Source organism: Drosophila sechellia, chromosome 2L, assembly GCF_004382195.2.
Source record: "Drosophila sechellia strain sech25 chromosome 2L, ASM438219v1, whole genome shotgun sequence".
Classification (NCBI taxonomy): Eukaryota; Metazoa; Arthropoda; class Insecta; order Diptera; family Drosophilidae; genus Drosophila; species Drosophila sechellia.
The window spans coordinates 4,475,270-4,498,847 of NC_045949.1; the positions used below are offsets into that span (position 1 = coordinate 4,475,270).

At 47.7% G+C, this 23,578-nt stretch overlaps 1 protein-coding gene across 3 annotated transcripts in view; it reads right to left on the reverse strand.

Moving 5' to 3' along the window:
* Positions 1–23,578, reverse strand: part of LOC6613359 — a 111,564-nt gene that overhangs the window by 58,925 nt on the left and 29,061 nt on the right. For 2 of the 3 annotated variants that reach the window (XM_032713841.1, XM_032713840.1), the window contains exons 8-11: positions 16,114–23,391; positions 15,256–15,564; positions 13,299–15,107; positions 13,145–13,237 (exon numbers count right to left, since the gene is read on the reverse strand). In XM_032713841.1, coding sequence (XP_032569732.1) covers positions 13,145–13,237; positions 13,299–15,107; positions 15,256–15,564; positions 16,114–23,391 — 9,489 coding nt within the window. Of the gene's footprint in view, positions 1–8,919; positions 9,718–13,144; positions 13,238–13,298; positions 15,108–15,255; positions 15,565–16,113; positions 23,392–23,578 lie in introns of all 3 variants that reach the window. The other variant, XM_032713839.1, reaches the window with a different exon arrangement.

Below are 23,578 nucleotides of genomic sequence, written 5' to 3' on the forward strand. Positions count from 1 at the left end.
AGTAGTTTCCAGAGATGCTCGACTGGGAGTAGATGCCTCAAATGGCCGGGTGGTTGGAACGTCTCTAGCAGATTCAGTCGTTTGTTCTGAGTAAGTTCGATTAGTGGTGTCTGCAGGTAATATTGTGGGTGTCTCAGGACTTTCGGATGGAGTAGTTCTATCCGTTGACATTGAAGGAAGTGTAGATTCTTCAACTCTTGTCACTTGCCCACGTGTTGAACCGATCGGAACATTTGTGGTAGTTTCTGAAGTGATTGGCTGAATAGTAGTTTCCAGAGATACTCGACTGGGAGTGGATGCCTCAAATGGCTGGGTGGTTTGAACGTCTCTAGCAGATTCAGTCGTTTGTTCTGAGTAAGTTCGAGTAGTGGTGTCTGAAGGTAATGTTGTGGGTGTCTCAGGAGGTACGGATGGAGTAGTTCTATCCAATGACATTGAAGGAAGCGTAGATTCTTTAACACTTGTCACTGGCCCACGTGTTGAACCGATCGAAATATTTGTGGTAGTTTCTGAAGTGATTGGTGGAACAGTAGTTTCCAGAGATGGTCGACTGGGAGTAGATGCCTCAAATGGCCGGGTGGTTGGAACGTCTCTAGCAGATTCAGTCGTTTGTTCTGAGTAAGTTCGATTAGTGGTGTCTGCAGGTAATGTTGTGGGTGTCTCAGGACTTTCGGATGGAGTAGTTCTATCCGTTGACATTGAAGGAAGTGTAGATTCTTCAACTCTTGTCACTTGCCCACGTGTTGAACCGATCGGAACATTTGTGGTAGTTTCAGAAGTGATTGGTGAAACAGTAGTTTCCAGAGATGCTCGACTGGGTGTAGAAGCCTCAAATGGCCGGGTGGTTGGAACGTCTCTAGCAGATTCAGTCGTTTGTTCTGAGTAAGTTCGAGTAGTGGTGTCTGAAGGTAATGTTGTGGGTGTCTCAGGACTTTCGGATGGAGTAGTTCTATCCGTTGACATTGAAGGAAGTGTAGATTCTTCAACTCTTGTCACTTGCCCACGTGTTGAACCGATCGGAACATTTGTGGTAGTTTCTGAAGTGATTGGTGGAACAGTAGTTTCCAGAGATGGTCGACTCGGAGTAGATGCCTCAAATGGCCGGGTGGTTGGAACGTCTCTAGCAGATTCAGTCGTTTGTTCTGAGTAAGTTCGAGTAGTGGTGTCTGAAGGTAATGTTGTGGGTGTCTCAGGACTTTCGGATGGAGTAGTTCTATCCGTTGACATTGAAGGAAGTGTAGATTCTTCAACTCTTGTCACTTGCCCACGTGTTGAACCGATCGGAACATTTGTGGTAGTTTCTGAAGTGATTGGCTGAATAGTAGTTTTCAGAGATGCTCGACTGGGAGTAGAAGCCTCAAATGGCCGGGTGGTTGGAACATCTCTAGAAGATTCAGTTGTTTGTTCTGAGTAAGTTCGAGTAGTGGTGTCTGAAGGTAATGTTGTGGGTATCTCAGGAGTTACGGATGGAGTAGTTCTATCCAATGACATTGAAGGAAGCGTAGATTCTTCAACACTTGTCACTTGCCCACGTGTTGAAACGATCGAAATATTTGTGGTAGTTTCTGAAGTGATTGGCTGAACAGTAGTTTCCAGAGATGGTCGACTGGGAGTAGATGCCTCAAATGGCCGGGTGGTTTGAACGTCTCTAGCAGATTCAGTCGTTTGTTCTGAGTAAGTTCGAGTAGTGGTTTCTGAAGGTAATGTTGTGGGTGTCTCAGGACTTTCGGATGGAGTAGTTCTATCCGTTGACATTGAAGGAAGTGTAGATTCTTCAACTCTTGTCACTTGCCCACGTGTTGAACCGATCGGAACATTTGTGGTGGTTTCTAAAGTGATTGGTGGAACAGTAGTTTCCAGAGATGCTCGACTGGGAGTAGATGCCTTAAATGGCCGGGTGGTTGGAACGTCTCTAGCAGATTCAGTCGTTTGTTCTGAGTAAGTTCGAGTAGTGGTGTCTGAAGGTAATGTTGTGGGTGTCTCAGGAGGTACGGATGGAGTAGTTCTATCCAATGACATTGAAGGAAGCGTAGATTCTTTAACACTTGTCACTTGCCCACGTGTTGAACCGATCGAAATATTTGTGGTAGTTTCTGAAGTGATTGGTGGAACAGTAGTTTCCAGAGATGGTCGACTGGGTGTAGAAGCCTCAAATGGCCGGGTGGTTGGAACGTCTCTAGCAGATTCAGTCGTTTGTTCTGAGTAAGTTCGAGTAGTGGTGTCTGAAGGTAATGTTGTGGGTGTCTCAGGAGTTACGGATGGAGTAGTTCTATCCGTTGACATTGAAGGAAGTGTAGATTCTTCAACTCTTGTCACTTGCCCACGTGTTGAACCGATCGGAACATTTGTGGTAGTTTCAGAAGTGATTGGTGAAACAGTAGTTTCCAGAGATGCTCGACTGGGTGTAGAAGCCTCAAATGGCCGGGTGGTTGGAACGTCTCTAGCAGATTCAGTCGTTTGTTCTGAGTAAGTTCGAGTAGTGGTGTCTGAAGGTAATGTTGTGGGTGTCTCAGGACTTTCGGATGGAGTAGTTCTATCCGTTGACATTGAAGGAAGTGTAGATTCTTCAACTCTTGTTACTTGCCCACGTGTTGAACCGATCGGAACATTTGTGGTAGTTTCTAAAGTGATTGGTGGAACAGTAGTTTCCAGAGATGCTCGACTGGGTGTAGAAGCCTCAAATGGCCGGGTGGTTGAAACGTCTCTAGCAGATTCAGTCGTTTGTTCTGAGTAAGTTCGAGTAGTGGTGTCTGAAGGTAATGTTGTGGGTGTCTCAGGACTTTCGGATGGAGTAGTTCTATCCGTTGACATTGAAGGAAGTGTAGATTCTTCAACTCTTGTCACTTGCCCACGTGTTGAACCGATCGGAACATTTGTGGTAGTTTCTAAAGTGATTGGTGGAACAGTAGTTTCCAGAGATGCTCGACTGGGTGTAGAAGCCTCAAATGGCCGGGTGGTTGGAACGTCTCTAGCAGATTCAGTCGTTTGTTCTGAGTAAGTTCGAGTAGTGGTGTCTGAAGGTAATGTTGTGGGTGTCTCAGGACTTTCGGATGGAGTAGTTCTATCCGTTGACATTGAAGGAAGTGTAGATTCTTCAACTCTTGTCACTTGCCCACGTGTTGAACCCATCGAAATATTTGTGGTAGTTTCAGAAGTGATTGGTGGAACAGTAGTTTCCAGAGATGCTCGACTGGGTGTAGAAGCCTCAAATGGCCGGGTGGTTGGAACGTCTCTAGCAGATTCAGTCGTTTGTTCTGAGTAAGTTCGAGTAGTGGTGTCTGAAGGTAATGTTGTGGGTGTCTCAGGACTTTCGGATGGAGTAGTTCTATCCGTTGACATTGAAGGAAGTGTAGATTCTTCAACTCTTGTCACTTGCCCACGTGTTGAACCGATTGGAACATTTGTGGTGGTTTCTAAAGTGATTGGTGGAACAGTAGTTTCCAGAGATGCTGGACTGGGAGTAGATGCCTCAAATGGCCGGGTGGTTGCTACGTCTCTAGTAGATTCAGTCGTTTGTTTTGAGTAAGTTCGAGTAGTGGTGTCTGAAGGTAATGTTGTGGATATTTCAGGACTTTCGGATGGAGTGGTTCTATCCAATGACATTGAAGGAAGTGTAGATTCTTCAACTCTTGTCACTTGCCCACGTGTTGAACCGATCGGAACATTTGTGGTGGTTTCTGAAGTTACTAATGGAACAGTAGTTTCCAGAGATGCTGGACTGGGAGTAGAAGCCTTAAATGGCCGGGTGGTTGGAACGTCTCTAGAAGATTCAGTTGTTTGTTCTGAGTAAGTTCGAGTAGTGGTGTCCGAAGGTAATGTTGTGGGTGTCTCAGGAGTTACGGATGGAGTAGTTCTATCCAATGACATTGAAGGAAGCGTAGATTCTTCAACACTTTTCACTTGCCCACGTGTTGAACCGATCGGAATTTTTGTGGTAGTTTCTGAAGTAATTGGCTGAACAGTAGTTTCCAGAGATGCTCGACTGGGTGTAGACGCCTCAAATGGCCGGGTGGTTTGAACGTCTCTAGCAGATTTAGTCGTTTGTTCTGAGTAAGTTCGAGTAGTTGTGTCTGAAAGTAATGTTGTGGGTGTCTCAGGAGTTACGGATGGAGTAGTTCTATCCGTTGACCTTGAAGGAAGCGTAGAATCTTCAACACTTGTCACTTGCCCACGTGTTGAACCGATCAAAATATTTGTGGTAGTTTCTGAAGTGATTGGCTGAACAGTAGTTTCCAGAGATGCTCGACTGGGTGTAGACGCCTCAAATGGCCGGGTGGTTTGAACGTCTCTAGCAGATTCAGTCGTTTGTTCTGAGTAAGTTCGAGTAGTGGTTTCTGAAGGTAATGTTGTGGGTGTCTCAGGACTTTCGGATGGAGTAGTTCTATCCGTTGACATTGAAGGAAGTGTAGATTCTTCAACTCTTGTCACTTGCCCACGTGTTGAACCGATCGGAACATTTGTGGTGGTTTCTAAAGTGATTGGTGGAACAGTAGTTTCCAGAGATGCTCGACTGGGAGTAGATGCGTCAAATGGCCGGGTGGTTGGAACGTCTCTAGCAGATTCAGTCGTTTGTTCTGAGTAAGTTCGATTAGTGGTGTCTGAAGGTAATGTTGTGGTTATTTCAGGACTTTCGGATGGAGTAGTTCTATCCGTTGACATTGAAGGAAGTGTAGATTCTTCAACTCTTGTCACTTGCCCACGTGTTGAAACGATTGGAACATTTGTGGTGGTTTCTAAAGTGATTGGTGGAACAGTAGTTTCCAGAGATGCTCGACTGGGAGTAGATGCCTCAAATGGCCGGGTGGTTGGAACGTCTCTAGCAGATTCAGTCGTTTGTTCTGAGTAAGTTCGATTAGTGGTGTCTGAAGGTAATGTTGTGGGTGTCTCAGGACTTTCGGATGGAGTAGTTCTATCCGTTGACATTGAAGGAATTGTAGATTCTTCAACTCTTGTCACTTGCCCACGTGTTGAAACGATTGGAACATTTGTGGTGGTTTCTAAAGTGATTGGTGGAACAGTAGTTTCCAGAGATGCTCGACTGGGAGTAGATGCCTCAAATGGCCGGGTGGTTGCTACGTCTCTAGTAGATTCAGTCGTTTGTTTTGAGTAAGTTCGAGTAGTGGTGTCTGAAGGTAATGTTGTGGTTATTTCAGGACTTTCGGATGGAGTGGTTCTATCCGTTGACATTGAAGGAAGTGTAGATTCTTCAACTCTTGTCACTTGCCCACGTGTTGAACCAATTGGAACATTTGTGGTGGTTTCTAAAGTGATTGGTGGAACAGTAGTTTCCAGAGATGCTCGACTGGGAGTAGATGCCTCAAATGGCCGGGTGGTTGGTACGTCTCTAGTAGATTCAGTCGTTTGTTCTGAGTAAGTTCGAGTAGTGGTGTCTGAAGGTAATGTTGTGGATATTTCAGGACTTTCGGATGGAGTAGTTCTATCCAATGACATTGAAGGAAGTGTAGATTCTTCAACTCTTGTCACTTGCCCACGTGTTGAACCGATCGGAACATTTGTGGTAGTTTCAGAAGTGATTGGTGGAACAGTAGTTTCCAGAGATGCTCGACTGGGAGTAGATGCCTCAAATGGCCGGGTGGTTGGTACGTCTCTAGTAGATTCAGTCGTTTGTTCTGAGTAAGTTCGAGTAGTGGTGTCTGAAGGTAATGTTGTGGGTATTTCAGGACTTTCGGATGGAGTGGTTCTATCCAATGACATGGAAGGAAGTGTAGATTCTTCAACTCTTGTCACTTGCCCACGTGTTGAACCGATTGGAACATTTGTGGTGGTTTCTAAAGTGATTGGTGGAACAGTAGTTTCCAGAGATGCTCGACTGGGAGTAGAAGCCTCAAATGGCCGGGTGGTTGGTACGTCTCTAGTAGATTCAGTCGTTTGTTTTGAGTAAGTTCGAGTAGTGGTGTCTGAAGGTAATGTTGTGGGTGTCTCAGGACTTTCGTATGGAGTAGTTCTATTCGTTGACATTGAAGGAAGTGTAGATTCTTCAACTCTTGTCACTTGCCCACGTGTTGAACCGATTGGAACATTTGTGGTGGTTTCTAAAGTGATTGGTGGAACAGTAGTTTCCAGAGATGCTCGACTGGGAGTAGAATCCTCAAATGGCCGGGTGGTTGGTACGTCTCTAGTAGATTCAGTCGTTTGTTTTGAGTAAGTTCGAGTAGTGGTGTCTGAAGGAAATGTTGTGGGTGTCTCAGGACTTTCGTATGGAGTAGTTCTATTCGTTGACATTGAAGGAAGTGTAGATTCTTCAACTCTTGTCACTTGCCCACGTGTTGAACCGATCGGAACATTTGTGGTAGCTTCAGAAGTGATTGGTGGAACAGTAGTTTCCAGAGATGCTCGACTGGGAGTAGATGGCTCAAATGGCCGGGTGGTTGGTACGTCTCTAGTAGATTCAGTCGTTTGTTTTGAGTAAGTTCGAGTAGTGGTGTCTGAAGGTAATGTTGTGGATATTTCAGGACTTTCGGATGGAGTGGTTCTATCCGTTGATATTGAAGGAAGTGTAGATTCTTCAACTCTTGTCACTTGCCCACGTGTTGAACCGATCGGAACATTTGTGGTAGTTTCAGAAGTGATTGGTGGAACAGTAGTTTCCAGAGATGCTCGACTGGGAGTAGATGCCTCAAATGGCCGGGTGGTTGGTACGTCTCTAGTAGATTCAGTCGTTTGTTCTGAGTAAGTTCGAGTAGTGGTGTCTGAAGGTAATGTTGTGGGTATTTCAGGACTTTCGGATGGAGTAGTTCTATCCAATGACATTGAAGGAAGTGTAGATTCTTCAACTCTTGTCACTTGCCCACGTGTTGAACCGATTGGAACATTTGTGGTAGTTTCTGAAGTGATTGGTTGAACAGTAGTTTCCAGAGATGCTCGACTGGGAGTAGATGCCTCAAATGGCCGGGTGGTTGGTACGTCTCTAGTAGATTCAATCGTTTGTTCTGAGTAAGTTCGAGTAGTGGTGTCTGAAGGTAATGTTGTGGGTGTCTCAGGAGTTAAGGATGGAGTAGTTCTATCCGTTGACATTGAAGGAAGTGTAGATTCTTCAACTCTTGTCACTTGCCCACGTGTTGAACCGATGGGAACATTTGTGGTAGTTTCTGAAGTGATTGGTTGAACAGTAGTTTCCAGAGATGCTCGACTGGGAGTAGATGCCTCAAATGGCCGGGTGGTTGGTACGTCTCTAGTAGATTCAGTCGTTTGTTCTGAGTAAGTTCGAGTAGTGGTGTCTGAAGGTAATGTTGTGGGTGCTTCAGATGTGGTAGTATTTTTTGGTTCATTTCCTGGCGTTGGACCAATCTCCACATTTGTGGGGGATTCTGGGGTAATTGATGCGACAGTGGTTTCTAGAGGTGATTGTCTGGGAGTGGATCCCTCGATTGGTCTTATAGTGGTAATTTCACTAGTAAATTTAGTCGTTTGATCAGTAAATGGTCGAGTAACTGAAGGTAAAGTTGCGGGTGCCTCTGTTTCTGGGTTAGTAGAAAGTTGCTTAGTCGTCTTGTAGGACTCAGTTGTTGTTTCGTTTTCGGCTTCTATATCGGTAAAGCGGGTTCTCATTTCAGTTTGATTTGCCAATTGCATTACAGTGTATTTTACGTTAATAAAGTCCGTTGTCGTTTCAATTGTTTGCGTTGTAGTCTCGACTGTTATGTCTGTCGATGTGCAGTTCGAATCTGTGATGTTTGTTAAGGTGGCTAGACAAGTACATATAGTAACCCTATGTGCTAATACAACACACTTAACTCCGCCTGCACAGGAAGTGAGGCAGGGGTCGATACATTTTCCTAACGATCCACATTGGTGCGCTTGACTGCAATCTTCGTTTGAGGTACAGTTGCCACCTGGCTTAGCTGCTTTATAATTTCAGGGTTTGGGGTTTTTTTTTTACATAATTTTGGGATATACGAGCGGAGTATTTTGTACATATTTCAAAATAAAAGTGTAAGTTTTAAGAAATAAAAAAATACGTTAAAATATTTACAAATATATACCAAATATAGGATAGAAAGTGTAAAGCTACAACAATAAGGAAGGTGCACTATATATACAGAAGGGTGTACCTAGGGATATACTTTTGGAGGTGTGGATCTAACTCTCTTGCGTACGACTGCAACTGTAAACAAATATCGGAAGCTTCATAAACTATTTTACGGTTAATCAATTTCAAATTAGGAACGAACGCCTTTACTATTAGTTAGCTACATTTTGGTGTTGGATTGGTATTAATTAGTATTAAATCTCTTTACCGTTTATTTAGATTCATAGGTTAAAATTTCATAGTACAAATATTCAAGAGGCATTTGATTAATAAATTGATTATTATAACTGTGAGCATGAGCGTGTGTGAATGTTCTGAAGAGTTTTCTTGTAATTGTGTCTTCATGTTATTGGTATTTTTGGTGGCTTCAAACGATCATTCCGACCAATGTTTGGACAACTCTTTTCATTTAAGTGCTTTAGCCCAGTCTCTGTGCTTGTAGCGTAAAGCGTAAAGCATCTGACCATAAGGTTAGGAAGTCGCAGGACTTGAACTTGGCTTGTAACTAAGCTTTTGGGAAGGAAAGTTGACCATATCAATAGGCGAAAGCTTGATACGGCTACAGGCTGTTAATTTCTCAGACCTATGTACACTTCCACAAACCTTGCGAGGAAACAGATTGACAAGGCCCAAAGGACTAATCAGGAGTACGGGGCTTTGGTCAATACATTTCGTCGGGCAAATTGGCTTGTGTGCTTTATCGCTGATATATTTTGGTTTTTTGTAAGGGGACAGACAATAAGACAGAGCTAGCAAAAGGTGAGAGCGTGTGTGAGAAAGAGCAGGAAACAGAGATATTCGAGACGGAAACATAAGACACTTTCACTCGACAGAGAGCTGAGTGACAGAGAGTACTTTTGGTGCTTTACCTTTTTGACATCCATTCTTGGCATCGGCTATAAATCCAGCTGGGCAGAATTTACATATCGGCTTGTGATCCTCGACAATGCATGGCGAGTTGGGTGCGCATGTGGCAAACTCGCACGGATCGACGCACTTGAGCTTCCGGCAAGCCTGGCTAGCCGGACAGCCGGCGTCGCGCAGGCAAATCGATATGGATGGCTGGCAGTCGCGCATGCAAATGCAGACTGGCTTGTGGTTCTGCACCTCGCAGGACTTGTTCTCGGCACAAATGGCGGTTCGGCCCAGGGGCACGATGCAGGGATTGCGGCACTTGCCATCGGAGCAGGCCATGTTCGAGGCGCAGTCATCGTCGCGATAGCACTCCCGCTTGTCCGGGGCGCACGTCAGTTCTCCGTACTCATTCACTATGAAGCCCGACTTGCAGATACAAACGGGCTGGTGGCGTCGCGTCTCGCACTTCTTGTTGCTCTCGCAGATGAAGAGCGGATTGTTGCACGGATCTGTGCATTGGCCGTACTGGCCGCACTGCAACGTCTCCGGACACTCGGAGTCGGTGGAGCATTGGATCTGCTCCTTGGTCTTTGGGTCCGTGTCCTCGGCCACGCACTTGGGATCAGACTTGCACTCGATCTCTGGCCGACCGATGTGGCAACTGGGGCAGGAGCAGCGCGGTCGATGCAGTACGGTTTTGCAGAGAGCATTCAAACCACACACGCCACGCATTGTACAAGGATCGCTGCAGTGTCCTTGGAGGCATGACTTTTCACTGGGACAATCCGTATCTGAGTAGCATTGTTCGGTGTCTATAACATTATATCCAGGGCAGGGAAGAACGAGAGAGAGATAGACAGGAGTTGTTTGGTTGTTTAAATGTTAATCGTTGGTGGGTGCATTCAACTATTCGGTGGCATAAACGGTACAGTACGCTACTAAATAGATATATCTTTTTGTGGGTATGGAAACACATAGAAACGAAAGTGCGACATTGAAATCGTCGAGTCAAAGTTTGGACTTGAGCTTGATGGACAAAGTCTATGGTCTATTTAGTCTGGTGGAAGATTCAGATTCAGGGCTCGTTGGGATATTGCATAAGACAGTGTAAACACAAAATTTTGGAAACATGAAGTATAGGTGACACGGATAAGACTTAAGGCTAAACGTTTCTAAAAACAAAAGGAGAAATCTTAAACGACAAAATATATAAAAAGTATTTTTCAGTTCTTTTTTTATAATGGTTGATTTGGGATTGGGCCTTTGTTGCTTGAGTGTTGAGTGTTTTATTTTTTTGGGTGTTTTTGGGTTGGGTTGTGTGTGTTGCTGTGGGTCGGCTTCTGTGTTCAATTAAGTGTAAGTGGGATTGTTGTGGACTCGATTTTGGGGTTGCGGGTTTTGTGCATGGGGTTTGTTAAAGTAAGTGAAAAATTCAGCGGGGATTTTAAACGAGTTAAAAATTAAAGGGACGGTGCGTTCAGAAATCATAAGGTAACTGAAAGAAAATAAAACTGAGGAAACTAAAAAGTTTATAAGGTTTCGCTTAAGTGGCTAACTTTAGTCAATTGGTGCAGTTAGTTTAGGCAGACAACTATAGCGAAGGCTGATTATTATTTGGTTTGTCTTGATAAAATTGTAGAACTGTGAAGGGAACATCTCACAATAACTAGGGTTGTATGTTTCTATAGGCAGGCCAAAACAATGCTTATCAATAAGATTGGCTGCTTTTAGTTTTTGTCATTGGTAGGTAGGTATAGGTATGAGTTCGATCGAGGTTATCGATCAGCGTACAAGTGAGCGAGGTGGGGTAGCAGTAAAAAATCGGGTGAGCATAGTTACAATTCTTGATGATTTACCATTTAGCGAGCGAGCATAGAGCCTGTCACTTTCCCAATTCGCCCAAATTAATTTGATGCTGTACTAAAGGCAGGCTTAGTTGAGCAATGAATTATCTCGGGATTAATGCGAATTCGAGCTAATATATATTTTGGTTTGTTGTTTGTTCAGTTTGAATAATGGCGAAAATTACACGACATCCAACACATGCGCTCTGCCCTCACGAGAGACACGTTATTGGCGATTGGATTTGTGAGTGAGTGATTGATTCAGAGTTGAGATATAGAAAGATCTATTGGAAGAGCAGGCAGTGTAGGTACAAGTCTGGCAATAGCAAGTTTAGCTTTGTAGGAGAGTGCTTTAGTAGGAACTTGAAAAGTAAGTAGTAGTTGAAAATTGATGGGTAAATACAATTTTGAAAAGTTCGTTAGAAGTATACGTGTCAAACTAAATTTATTCGGGTTATTCATAATTCACAGTTTTCAAATTTGGTTTATATTTACAGATTGTATTCGGTGAGGTTAGTTTGATTGGCCACCAAGGTGCGACCTATTCGATTACGAATATATGTACAGATATGTACAACTTGCTGTATATACAACTTAATCACTAGTCAAACGTACCAAAATATAATTGAAATGTTAGTTAAATTTAGTTACAATTTATATCAATTCGGGTTGTTGTTTATATAGATTTTAACCAATAGACGATCTATGCAGAGAGTGGTAGATAGGGAGGAGCTTTCTTAATACGTATTTTAGAAGGAGCTTTTTACATAATAAACGGTTGGTTTAATTTCGGTTATTCAGTAGACTTGCTTTAAGGATGCATTGAAAAGTAGTAGTAGCTGTTGATGTTGCTTTTGTTTTGGTAATCGTTCTGTACACAGTTGTAATGGATCTTAACTTGATAACTATGTTCCTCAATTTGTTTCAAATTGTTTCAAGCATATGTGAACTATGTGTGAGAATTGTCCCGTCCACAGTTCCCAATCTGAGACTTTGTTCATTTAAGAAATGTGACAAAAGGGCATTAGCAAAAGGATACGACAGAGCGATAGGGAAATATCATTTGAGGTTCAAAAGGGGTGGACAGAGCGGAATTGGAGTAAGGATGGGAGTTTTCGGGTCAGGATTTCGTTCATTTTCTTTTTGTTTTCAGTATCAAGGATGTGTTGAGGATTGTTGTCTATATGATAAGCGTGGCATTATGTGTTGTTTTCTTTTTTTGTTTATATATTTTTTTAATTTTTGTTTAGTTCTAAATGGTGTGCCTTCTTTGCACATTTCCTGATTAACCAGTTGTTTCAATTTTCACTACAAATTTTATAGACTACATATCGCTATCGCGGCATTTGTCATTAGACTAAATGTTAAATAGGGATGAACTAACTTGTTTACTGTTCTGTGCGTTAACTGTTTCCAAGTTTTAATGAATGCCGCATAATTAAGTGCCAATACAGATGGTTATTGGAAGCCAATTGTATGGTAACTAGGGATAGATTTCAATGAGAACTTAGCTTTATGAAAGCCGAATGAAATGAGATGGCAAGCTTCAAGCTAAATGGGAACTGAGATCAATTCTTGATATTTTTATTTAGGGAATGCACTGATTGTGAATGTAATTTTAGTAAGGTAATTTTAACTTGCTTATGACTAAACTTAATTTTGTTGCGTATTTCTTTAAGTAATGTGTGTTTCAAAAATGAATTGTAGGCACAGATTGGGTAACCGCGATAGCGACAGCAACATTTCACGAATCTCCATATGCGTTGATGGTGTTTTAAACTAAAGTGCTTAAAAACTAGTAAAACTCAATTAAAAATAAAACAAAATTGCAAATAAGAACTGTGCACTGTAATATATTCATCGGCATGTCTGTTGCTTAAAAAGCAACATAGGTGCCTCTTGGGAGTTGGTTGTGTAGGTGGTTTTTGGCTTTTTGGTTTCTTAGCGTGTTTTTTGTACGTGCGGGGAATGTCGATATTAGACTAATACCTGAAACTTCGCACATGTGTATAAGTTGTTAAGAAAAAACTCAAAATGTATTAGCATTTGTATTTTTAAACACACACTACACTGAAATCAAATTGGTTTTGGGCAAATGTTCTAGTCAACCGCGAGGGCCGATAGATTAGTGGAATTAGCTAATTAGCTGGTTTAATTTTTTGTGTTTAAACAACTCAAAACTATGTGATTAAACCAATAATATAACAATTTACAGTCAATGTCAATCAGTTACTAACAAACTTCCAGTTATATTGGTAGGGGTAAAAACTTCAACGATATAACGCTTACTGATTACAATAACGATAACTTTTAAGAACGCTGGTTAACATGATTAGCATTAACGGTACGGTATGGTCTAAAACACTCAAAACCTGAACATAAACTGGGGACTTACCCTGCTGGCAAACGTATTCATAGCCCTGGCGTACACAGCCGCCGACTTCGCATCCTAGGGTACGACAATCCTGCTTCGGCGTAGTCAAGTAACCTGTATTAAAGGGATAATTATTAATCTAACTCATATATCCTCATTTATCAATAACACTTACATTGGACATAGGCATCACCATTGGGGAAGTCCTCCGGGCAGTAGCACTCGGCTTGATTGTTATCCAATACGTGGCAAGCGGCATTCAGACCGCACGGTTGATCGCGACACGCATTCACTAGAGGTCCGCCGCAAAGGCATCCCTGGTGGGCATCTCCAATGCAGCCGTCCATGCAAGCGCATTCATAGCCTCCGGGCACCTCAGTGCACTTGGAGTTCTCACCGCAGGGTTTGCTAGAGCATCCTCCTTCCAGCGGTCGGCACTCACTAGTCGGATTGCCAAAGAAGTCCGGTGGACATGAACATTGGGCCTTGCGACCCACCACTCGACACTGAGCATTCGTTCCACAAGCTCCATACTCCAGGCAAGGATTGCGGCACTTTCCTTGGTCGCAGCGCTTATTGCTGTCGCAATCGGTGTCCACACGGCACTCGAACTGCACGCACTCCTTGCTGGGCTCGCCTTCATATCCATCTGGACAGTAGCAGAGCATCCGGTGCTCGGACACAGTGCAAAGAGCATTTCGTCCGCAAGCCTTCTCGTTCGCACATGGATCGGAGCACTTTCCATTGACACAACTCTGGTCCGCGGCACAATCACCGTTTGACTTGCACCCGGCAATGCATGCGCCTCTCTCGCAAAGCTGACCCACCGTACACTGGCGCTTGGGTCCGCACTTATTCCGGCACTTTCCTCTGGCGCACTGTTGTCCACAGGCGCAATCCTCGGTTCTCGAGCACTTTGCGGCACAATAGGCTCCATTTTCGTCACATTCACAGCCAGGATGGCAGCGTTCCGGCGGGAGTTGACAGCCAGTCAAACCGTCTCCCATAAAGGTGGCGGGACACTGGCACTGGACTCCATGGTTGACCACAAGACAGTCGGCACACTGGCCACATTGGCCGGGTGTGCGACATGGATTCTGGCACTTCTTGTTCACGCAGGCCTCGTCGGTGGCACAACTCAAATCGGTGCGACATCCAGTCTGGCACATTCGATTCTCGCAAATCTGTCCCTGAGCACATGCCTCGTCGGTGTTGCATACGGTTCTACATGTTCCTCTCATGCAACGCTCATCGGCCAAGCAGTTCTGGTCGTTTCTGCACTTTCCTTGGCAGCTGCCGGCATAGCATAGCTGATTCGACTGGCAATCCTCATTCCTGCCACAAGCAATGCGTGGCACCTTGCAGGCCACATTGGCATTGCCATCAAGACCCTCTGGACATAGGCACTGTTTCCTGTGATCAATCGTTTGACACTGGGCATTGGTGCCGCAGGCAGTGGGATCTGCACATGGATCCACGCACTGCTGACCCACGCAGGACAAGTCCTGCGGGCAGCCCTGATCGGAACGGCATCCAGGTACGCAGTTCAGGCCCAAACAGAGCTCTCCATGACCACACTCATTGTCGTGGCGGCAAAGGGGCTTGCAAACTCCCTGCTGGCAGCGCTCGTTGGTCAAGCAGCCGGCATCGTCGGCGCATAGAGGTCGACATACCGACTCGAAGCAAGCCAGTCCATTTCCACAGTCGCGATTCTCGCGGCATTCCAAGGGGGGAGAACGGACGCAGCCCACCTGGGGTGTGGGACTGGGCACCATACTCTCCAGACAACTGCAACTAGCCCGGTGGTTGGACACCGAGCAGGCAGCATTGGGACCACAGGGATTTTCCAGACAGGGGTTTACGCACTTATCGTTGCGACAAGACTCTGAGGCACTGCAGTCATCGTCCACATGACAGCCATACACGCACTTGTTGTGCAGGCAAACGTGACCCAGGAAGCAATCATTGTCCACCCGACAGGTCACTAGAAAAGAATGATTGTTATTAGATTGGTGGGATTAGCGAACAAGAAAGTTGGCACAATATTAAATCGTAGTCTGAATCGGTATGTTGGTGGTGCTCACCCTCATAATATTCTTCGATGAATTATGATATATGACTAGACTACTTACGCATACAGCTGCCCTTCAGGCACTTTTCGTTGGAGGCGCACTCCAGATCGTTGTGGCACACAGGCAGGCACATGGAGTCGCGGCAGTTATATCCAGGACCACACTCGCCATCGCAGGCCACTGGCACACGCACGCACTCCTTCGCTGAGTCGCCAGTGAAGCCCTCCGGGCAATGGCACTGTTTCAGATGATTCTGCATCACGCACTCGGCATTCTGGCCACATGCCTGCGGTTGAAGGCAGGGATTGAAGCATTGGCCACCTTGACACACTTCAAATGCTCCACATTCGGTGTCCAGAACACAAGCAGCTGTTTGGATGAAGATGATAAATTAATAACTTACTTTAAAGGGAATGATCATAAAATTTATCCCGGTTGGCGTTGCGGTCTCGATTTGTTCGTGGCGTGTAGTCAAATGTGTAATTTGTTGCATATTCATTTTAGTTTGCGTTAGTCTTAGTTATATAATAGCAATAGATTAAGTTCGTAGGCCTTAAGCCAGTCAAAGGTTGCGTTGTAGTAGTAGTGCTAATGCTATCTAATACAGTCTTTTCAGTTCCTTATAAAAAGAACTCTAGTAAATATAGATAATAGGGAGTTTTTTTTTATATTTCAAATCACAAGTTGTAGATTAGCAAGTATTGAAACTTGGTCTTGCAATGTAAGCTTCATCAGATCATGAGGATCCTTACTTTATTATTGTTTCAAGGTTAAGCTCCTGTTTAGTGCCAAAACAGCATAGGTAAGTTAGTCAGTGCTAGTTTTTGAGTACTAAAAGGTTGTTACAAGGTTGATTAGCCAATTCACGTTGTCTGGTAGTCGGTTTAGGCCCGGTGCTGGGTGGGTGTTAATACTTACGTTTGCAGACGCTATCCGAGCAGTATGTGTTGGTCGGACAGTCGCCGGTGACCTGACAGGGAGAGGGCAGCGGCTTACAGCCGGCCACCCGGTCGGCGGGTTGGCCATCGTAGCCGCTGCGGCATGCACACTGCGCCACATGGCCCTTCGGAACACATTCCGCATTGGGACCACATTGCAGCTGGGTACAGACATCGCGGCACTTGGCCACCCCATTGGTTTTGGTGCATGCGGCATGCGGGGGACAGTCCTCGTTGGTCTCGCACTCAACAGAGCTGCGACAGCCCTCGTTGTACGGATCACCAACGAGTCCCGGTGGACAGGTGCACTTGTACGACCCCCTCGCGTTTCGGCAACGGGCTCCGGGTCCGCACGGAGCATCCCGGCAAAAGTCTATAACATCGCAACGAACCCGCGGATCTCCAGAGAATCCTGGCTGGCAGTGGCAAACCTGATGGTGGTGTTCTGTGGTGCAGAGGGCATTCTCTCCGCACGGCTGTCCAATGAGGCAGGCAATCTTGCACATGTAGTTGTCGCAGCTCTTGTCATTCGAGCAGTCATCGTCGCTGGTGCACTCGATCTTTCTGCATCCAGACTTGGCGTCCCCGAAGAATCCCTCCTTGCAGAGGCAATCGGGAGTATGGGAACGGGCCACACATTCTGCATTCCTACCACAGGCAGCGCGACCAAGACAAACGGATTCACACTTTGCACGCCCATAGGCATCACTCAGACAGGTTTCGTCTTCGCCGCACTCGCTATCGGATCGGCACTCCAGCTCCTTGGTACAAATGTTATTTGAACAGAACTGGAACTGGGGACAGCTTGAATTCGACTTGCAGGTTCCCTGACAGACGCCCTGCAAGCACAACTGTTCCGAAATACAATCGCGGTTGGTGCTGCACAGCGGACTGCAAATTCCGTGGGAGCATATGCTTCCCTGGGCACATTGTCCGTCCTGCTGGCAATATTGCAGCTGCACACAGCCCAATTTGGCATCTCCGGTACTGCCCGCTTCGCAGGAGCAGACGCCGATGTGATTCTGCACCGAGCAGCGAGCCAAAGCTCCACAGGCGTTGGGCAGCGAACAGGGATCTATGCACTTTGAGTCCAAACATGCTTTCTCTCCGGAGCAATCGTCGTTGTCGGCGCACTCAATGTGCACGCACTCGATGGTTGGATCTCCACGGGAATTCAGAGGACAAGTGCAAATGGCTTGATGGGCCTGTGCCTGGCAGTTAGCATTTAATCCACAAGCATTTTGCCGCTCGCAAGGACTACGGCATCGGGAATTCTGGCAACTAGCTGAAGCTGGACAGTCCGCATCACTCAAACACTCATTGGGATCCCGACAACCGGCCTGCAGGGGATCTCCGATCAACCCCTCTGGGCACTGGCAATTGTAGCTTCCTGGAAGATTGTTGCAAAAAGCTGTGCTGTGGCATGGCTGCGACAGACACTCGTCGATGTCCTCACATACTCCGTTGACTAATTGATATCCTTCGTAGCAAGCACATGTCGCCTTGTGATCCTTCACCTGGCAATTGCCCTTTCCGCAACTGGTCAGGTCACATGGTTTAATGCATCGATTGGTTTCCGCATCGCAGGCACGATCTCCGGCGCAATCCACATGGTCGATGCACTCCACCTTGAAGCATCCGACTCCAGTGTCGTTGGGATCTCCCAAGAATCCAGCTGGACAGCTGCACAGCGCTTCATGTCCTTCCGACTGGCAATTGGCATTAATGCCGCAAACAGTATGTATACAAGGATCCGTGCACTTTCCATGTATACAGGCCAGATTATTGGCACAATCGTCTGGTTTGTGGCATTGTCTGGGCTGCGAACAACCCGGCTGGGAGTACCCATCGCCGACAGTACCTTCGGGGCATACACAACGATAGGTTCCCGGGAGGTTCTCACATCGAGCACTGGCATGGCAGGGCTGTTCGGTGCATTCATCAATATCCGAGCACCCGAAGGGTGTTCCTATAAATCCGGTGGCGCACTTGCACTTTCCTGTCAGACACAATTCGGTGGGTGGACAATCGGCATCTGAATCACATCCTGGTTGGCACGTTCTGTCCGAATTACAGATCTCTCCGGCCAAACAGTTGTTGCTGGTATAGCACACTTTGCGGCAGACTTGTTGATAGCAACGTTCTCCAACTGCGCACGAAGCTGTCTTGGTGCAGGGAAGATTACACTGATTTCCAATGCACATGTGTTCGCTGGGACATTGATTACTGGCTAGGCAGGGAGCCGGAACTCGGACGCATCCCTGTTCCGGGGTGGGGTTGCCCTCGAAACCTTCCGGGCAGCTGCACTGACTATGGTGCTGATCAATGCTGCACAGCGCATTTGGACCACAACTGTTGGCAGACTGGCAGGGATTCAGGCACTTGTTTTCAATGCAAGACTGATCCTGCTTGCACTCCTTGTTGCTGCGACAGCCGATGGTGCAGTGGCCCTCGACACAGGCCAGTCCACTAGCGCACTGACTGTGATCCAGGCAGGCAACCACACAGACGTTCTTCAAGCAGCTCTCGCCATCGGAGCAATCTTGGCTGTTCCTGCAAGCAATACGGCATTGTCCATTGTAGCACAGTGCTCCTCCGCAGTCGACATCTGTGAGACATTTGGATATGGTCCGGGCACAGCCATCCTTGGCAGTATCAGAGATAGGCTGGAATCGCAGGGGACAACTGCAGACGGGTTTCCTATTGATAACCTTGCACTCAGCATTTGATCCGCAAGCGTTGTCGCAGGGATTCTGGCATACTCCTCCGGCGCAGATGGTATTGGCTGGGCAGTCGGCGTCTCCATTCGGGCACTGACCATCTGGGCGACAGCCACCTGACTTCGGGTCGCCCACAAAAAGCGGAGGACACTTGCAGACAGGACCTTCAGGAGTAACCTCGCATATTGCCGAGGGGTGGCAAGTTCCAGCGGCACATCCGCCCTGCTTGGTGCAGGCTACTTCGGGTAACGGATCTCCCTTAAATCCAGGTGGACACTGGCAGACGGTTCGATGATCCTCAGCCAAACAAATGGCATTGTCACCGCAGGACTCCTCGTCGCACACATCGAAGCATGTGTGTGTCATACGGTTGCACATCTGGCTGGGTGGGCAGTCATGGTTGTAAACACAAGGAACACTCTGGCAGCCATTAAATGGATCGTATGGATCTCCGGCGAAAGGTCCCGGTGGACACTGACACTGCGCCTGATGATTGTTGGTGACGCAAACGGCTCGGGGTCCACATTTCACCGTATCACAAGCTGGACGGCATCCGAGAGTCTGGGTAGATTCATCCTTAATGCAGGCTTCCGACTCCTGGCACTCGGCGTGGTTTCTGCAGTGATGTTTCTGGGCCGGCTGACAGCCGTTCCTATCGTTGGGGTTACCCACGAACCCGTTGAGACAATCACAGCGTCCCTGGTGCTGACGCGCTACGCAAACCGAGTTGGCCGGGCACGTGAAGGCATCACAGATGGCGACGCACTTGAGGACTCCCAAGACATCCGGTCGACAGGCAGAAGCATCTGGGCAATTAGCGTCACTGGTGCAGTCTGGCAGCGAAGGCTTTTCGCATGAAGAGACCACTGGGTTCCAGACATAACTCTCGGCGCAATTGCAAATCGCATGCCCAGCTGGGTTGATCTTGCACAGCTCGTTGGGTCCGCAGACGACATTGGAGCACAGATTAATGCATTCCTTGATGCCGTGAACGCTGGCCTGACAACCGTATCCTCGACTGCAGTCCTGATCCGATTTGCATTTATCCTCTTCCTCGGGAAGTGCTCTTTCCGGCTGGCATCCCACCTGTAGATTGCTTGGATTTCCGAAGAATCCGTCAGAGCATATACAGGAAGATCGATGATCCTCGGACACGCAGAGGGCATTGGGACCACACTGAATCTTGGAGCATGCGTCCACACATTTGCGCAGACCCTTGCCTAACTGGAAGCAGATCTCAGAGTGTAGGCAGTCCGCATCATTGCTACACTGACCGCGAATGCTGCAACCATGCACTTGGTCATGTGGATCTCCAATGTAGCCCATGGGGCAGATGCAGTTTCCGGCATCGCAGATGGCCCTTGGGCCACACGAAGCCTGGGAGCAGAGGTTTTTGCACTGTCCTTTTTGGCAACTGTAGCCATCTGGACACTCCATTCGTTCGTTGCACTTGCATTTGTTTGCATCTTGGCAGAACTTGCTCTCGATGGGTTGACAACTACTGTAGGGATTTCCGGCGTGTCCCGAAAGACACAAGCACTCGAATCCTCCGGCTCTATTCAAACAGGCAGCATTTAGGCCACATGGTTTGTTGGCACACTCATCCACATCCTGGCATCCAATGTAGGGATTACCACTAAAGCCCTGCGGGCAAAGACAGGAGATGTGGTTGCCCACAGCACGGCATTCGGCATTGGGTCCACAGCTATTCGGCTGGCACACGTTTTTGCTCTGTGCTCCACAGCCTTCATAGGGATTACCGAAGGTTCCCGGGTTACAGGCGCATCGGCTCTGACCCAATCCGTACTCGCAGTGAGCGTTCTCTCCACATCCTGGAGAGCACTTGGCCTGCTCGATGGGTGGCATACAGATCAAGTCGGGATTACCCACAAAGTTCGGCTCGCAGATGCACTTTCCATTGTTTCTATCGCAGGTGGCTCCGATGCCACAGACCACACCCTCACAGCGCTCCTTGCATCTTCCATTGATGCAGATCTGCCGTTCGCCACAAGGTCTGGCGGCTGAGCACTGATCCGTGCTGCAGCTGCCGCCGGGGAAGGGATTGCCGAGTTGTCCTTGTGGGCACTTACAAGTGGGTCCCTCGCTGGTTGGAATGCATAGAGCTCCATCGCCACAGATAACGTCCTGGCACGGAGACACGCAGTCCCCATCGCCATTTTTGATGTATCCTACACGGCAGCGACACCAGCCAGCATGTTGCTCCGTCTCACAGTAAGCATTTGATCCACACAGAAGACTGCTGCATGGACTTACGCAGCTACCTTCCAAGCAGGCTAGATTACTCGCGCAATCATCGTTGCTCAGGCACTTGCTCTTGGGTGTGCCGCTTTCAAAGATGCAGCCACTCTTGTACGGATCTCCGGTATAATCCTTGGGGCACACGCACTGGTATCCGCCCTTTTTGTTTACACAGTAGGCTCCATAGGCACATGGGAGATGGGAGCACTCGTCTTCATCGGTGCATCCCAGCAGTGGGTCTCCCTTAAATCCAGCCTCGCACATGCACTGTGGAGGATCCGAGGGCGTACACTTAGCATTGATGCCACACGGGAAGCGTTCGCAAGGGCTCTTGCACTTGTTGTTGTCCTGCGGGTCCAGGAAATAAGGAGGCGGGCAAACACACTCTCCTGGCTGGATGCATTTTTCGTTGGTAGCGCACTCCCTATCGGCAGCGCATTTCCTTTGTGCGAGTGCACATAGTCCGTTGTAGGCATCTCCCTGGTAACCCTCGGGACAGTGGCAACTATAGCTTCCTGGCTTGTTCACGCACTGAGCGCCAAAAGCACACAATTGAGCGCCCCGTTCTTCGCACTCGTCGACATCCACACAGCTTCCATCCGGTTGGGTTTGGTAACCCTTGGGGCAGGCACAGTAGCTAACACCTCCAGCTATGGAGATGCACTCAGCTCCGCTGGGACAGGCCTGTCCACTGGAGCAACCGGAGAGAACACAACTATTTCCAACAAGCTTGTACGGTGATTGACACTGGCACTCCGGCGTGTTGCAGATCTCGCACATGATGAAGGGATTTCCGTTATGACCCTGTGGGCACCGGCACTCGTAGCTGCCAGGCAGATTCTTACAGAGAGCATTAAGTCCACAAGCGGGTTTTCCTCTTTGCACCGAGCACTCATCCACATCCTGGCACTGGCCGTTCTCGGGATTTCGCTCATAACCCTGTCGACAAATGCACACGCTGTTGCCCGTGTATGAGTCTTGGACGCAAGTCTCACCAGTCGCGCAAGGATTGGCATCAGAGCAGCCCACCGTCTTTGAGGTAATGCACCCCTCGCGGTATGGATCTCCACTGGATCCACCTGGACACTGACATAGATAGCCTCCGGCTGTATTCGAACAGATTGCCTTCTCAGCGCAGGGATTGGCGCGACATTCATCGATGTCATTACAGCCTCCTGCAAGGGCAGAGTTTCCTGTGTATCCGGGAGCACACAGGCACTGAGCCTGTCCGTTGGCCAGCATGCACTGGGCATGTGCTCCACAGTTAAGGGCTTCGCAGGGATGACGGCAGTCATTACCAATATTCGGTTCCGGACACAGACAGCGCTTTGTGGCATCACAGATGGAGTTACCCGGGCAGTCTTCGTTAGCGGAGCAGCTGACAATGGGCACACACCTTACACTAGGATCCGGATCAGCAATGGTGTTCCCGGGGCAACGACAGGTATATCCACCACCGGGTACGTTCACACACTCAGCTCCAGCTCCACACTTGCTGGCTCCGGTTCGGCACTCATCCACATCGACGCATTTGGAGTGCGGATCTCCCGAGAATCCAGGAGGGCAGGCACATGTAAAGCCTCCAGCCATGTTTGTGCACGTGGCATTTTGGCCACAGCTTCCGAAAGGTCCATGCATCACATCGCACTCATCGATGTCCACACATCCCGCAGCGACATCGCTCGGGTTGTAGGTCCATCCATCCTCGCACACACAGTAGGCTTCATTCTGATCCGGTTTGCAGTAAGCATGGGCTCCACAGCGAACATCCTCGCATGGCTGCTTGCACGCCATCCTTGGCGGACTGCCCACATATCCCGCCTCGCATTCACAGCCGTACGACCCGGGCGTGTTCAGGCACTGGGCATGGGGACCACACACCTCGGCGTGGGTGCGACACTCATCGATGTCCACACAACTGGATCCAATGGGCTCGAATCCATCCAAGCAGAAGCATTGATTCTCAATGCACTCTGCATTGTTGGTGCAATCGAAGTTACTGCTGCACAGTATATTGACATCCACCTGTTCGCAGGCCACCTTGGGATCGGGTTTGCCATCATATCCTTGTGGGCACTTGCAGTTGTAGCCAGGAACCGTATTTTCGCATACCGCATGCTGTCCACAGGGCTTATCCAACGCGGTACACTCATCGATATCCACACATCCGCGGAACGGATCACCGGTATAGTCCGGTTTGCATGTGCACACGAAGCTGCCAACGGTGTCCGTGCAGATCGCATTCTCCCCACACGGATTATCCTGACACTCGTTGATGTCTACGCGATTTCCAGTTGGTGCAGGGACAGGGGTGATGGTTGATTGGAGTAGGGGCGCGCGTGTTCGTTTGCGGGTTTTGGGGGTGAGTTAAATATATTATAATTAATTTAATTAGTATGCAAAACAATACAAAATCGGATGATAGGCGAGGGAGCACAGCGTGAAGTGGGGGAGCGGGATCGGGCG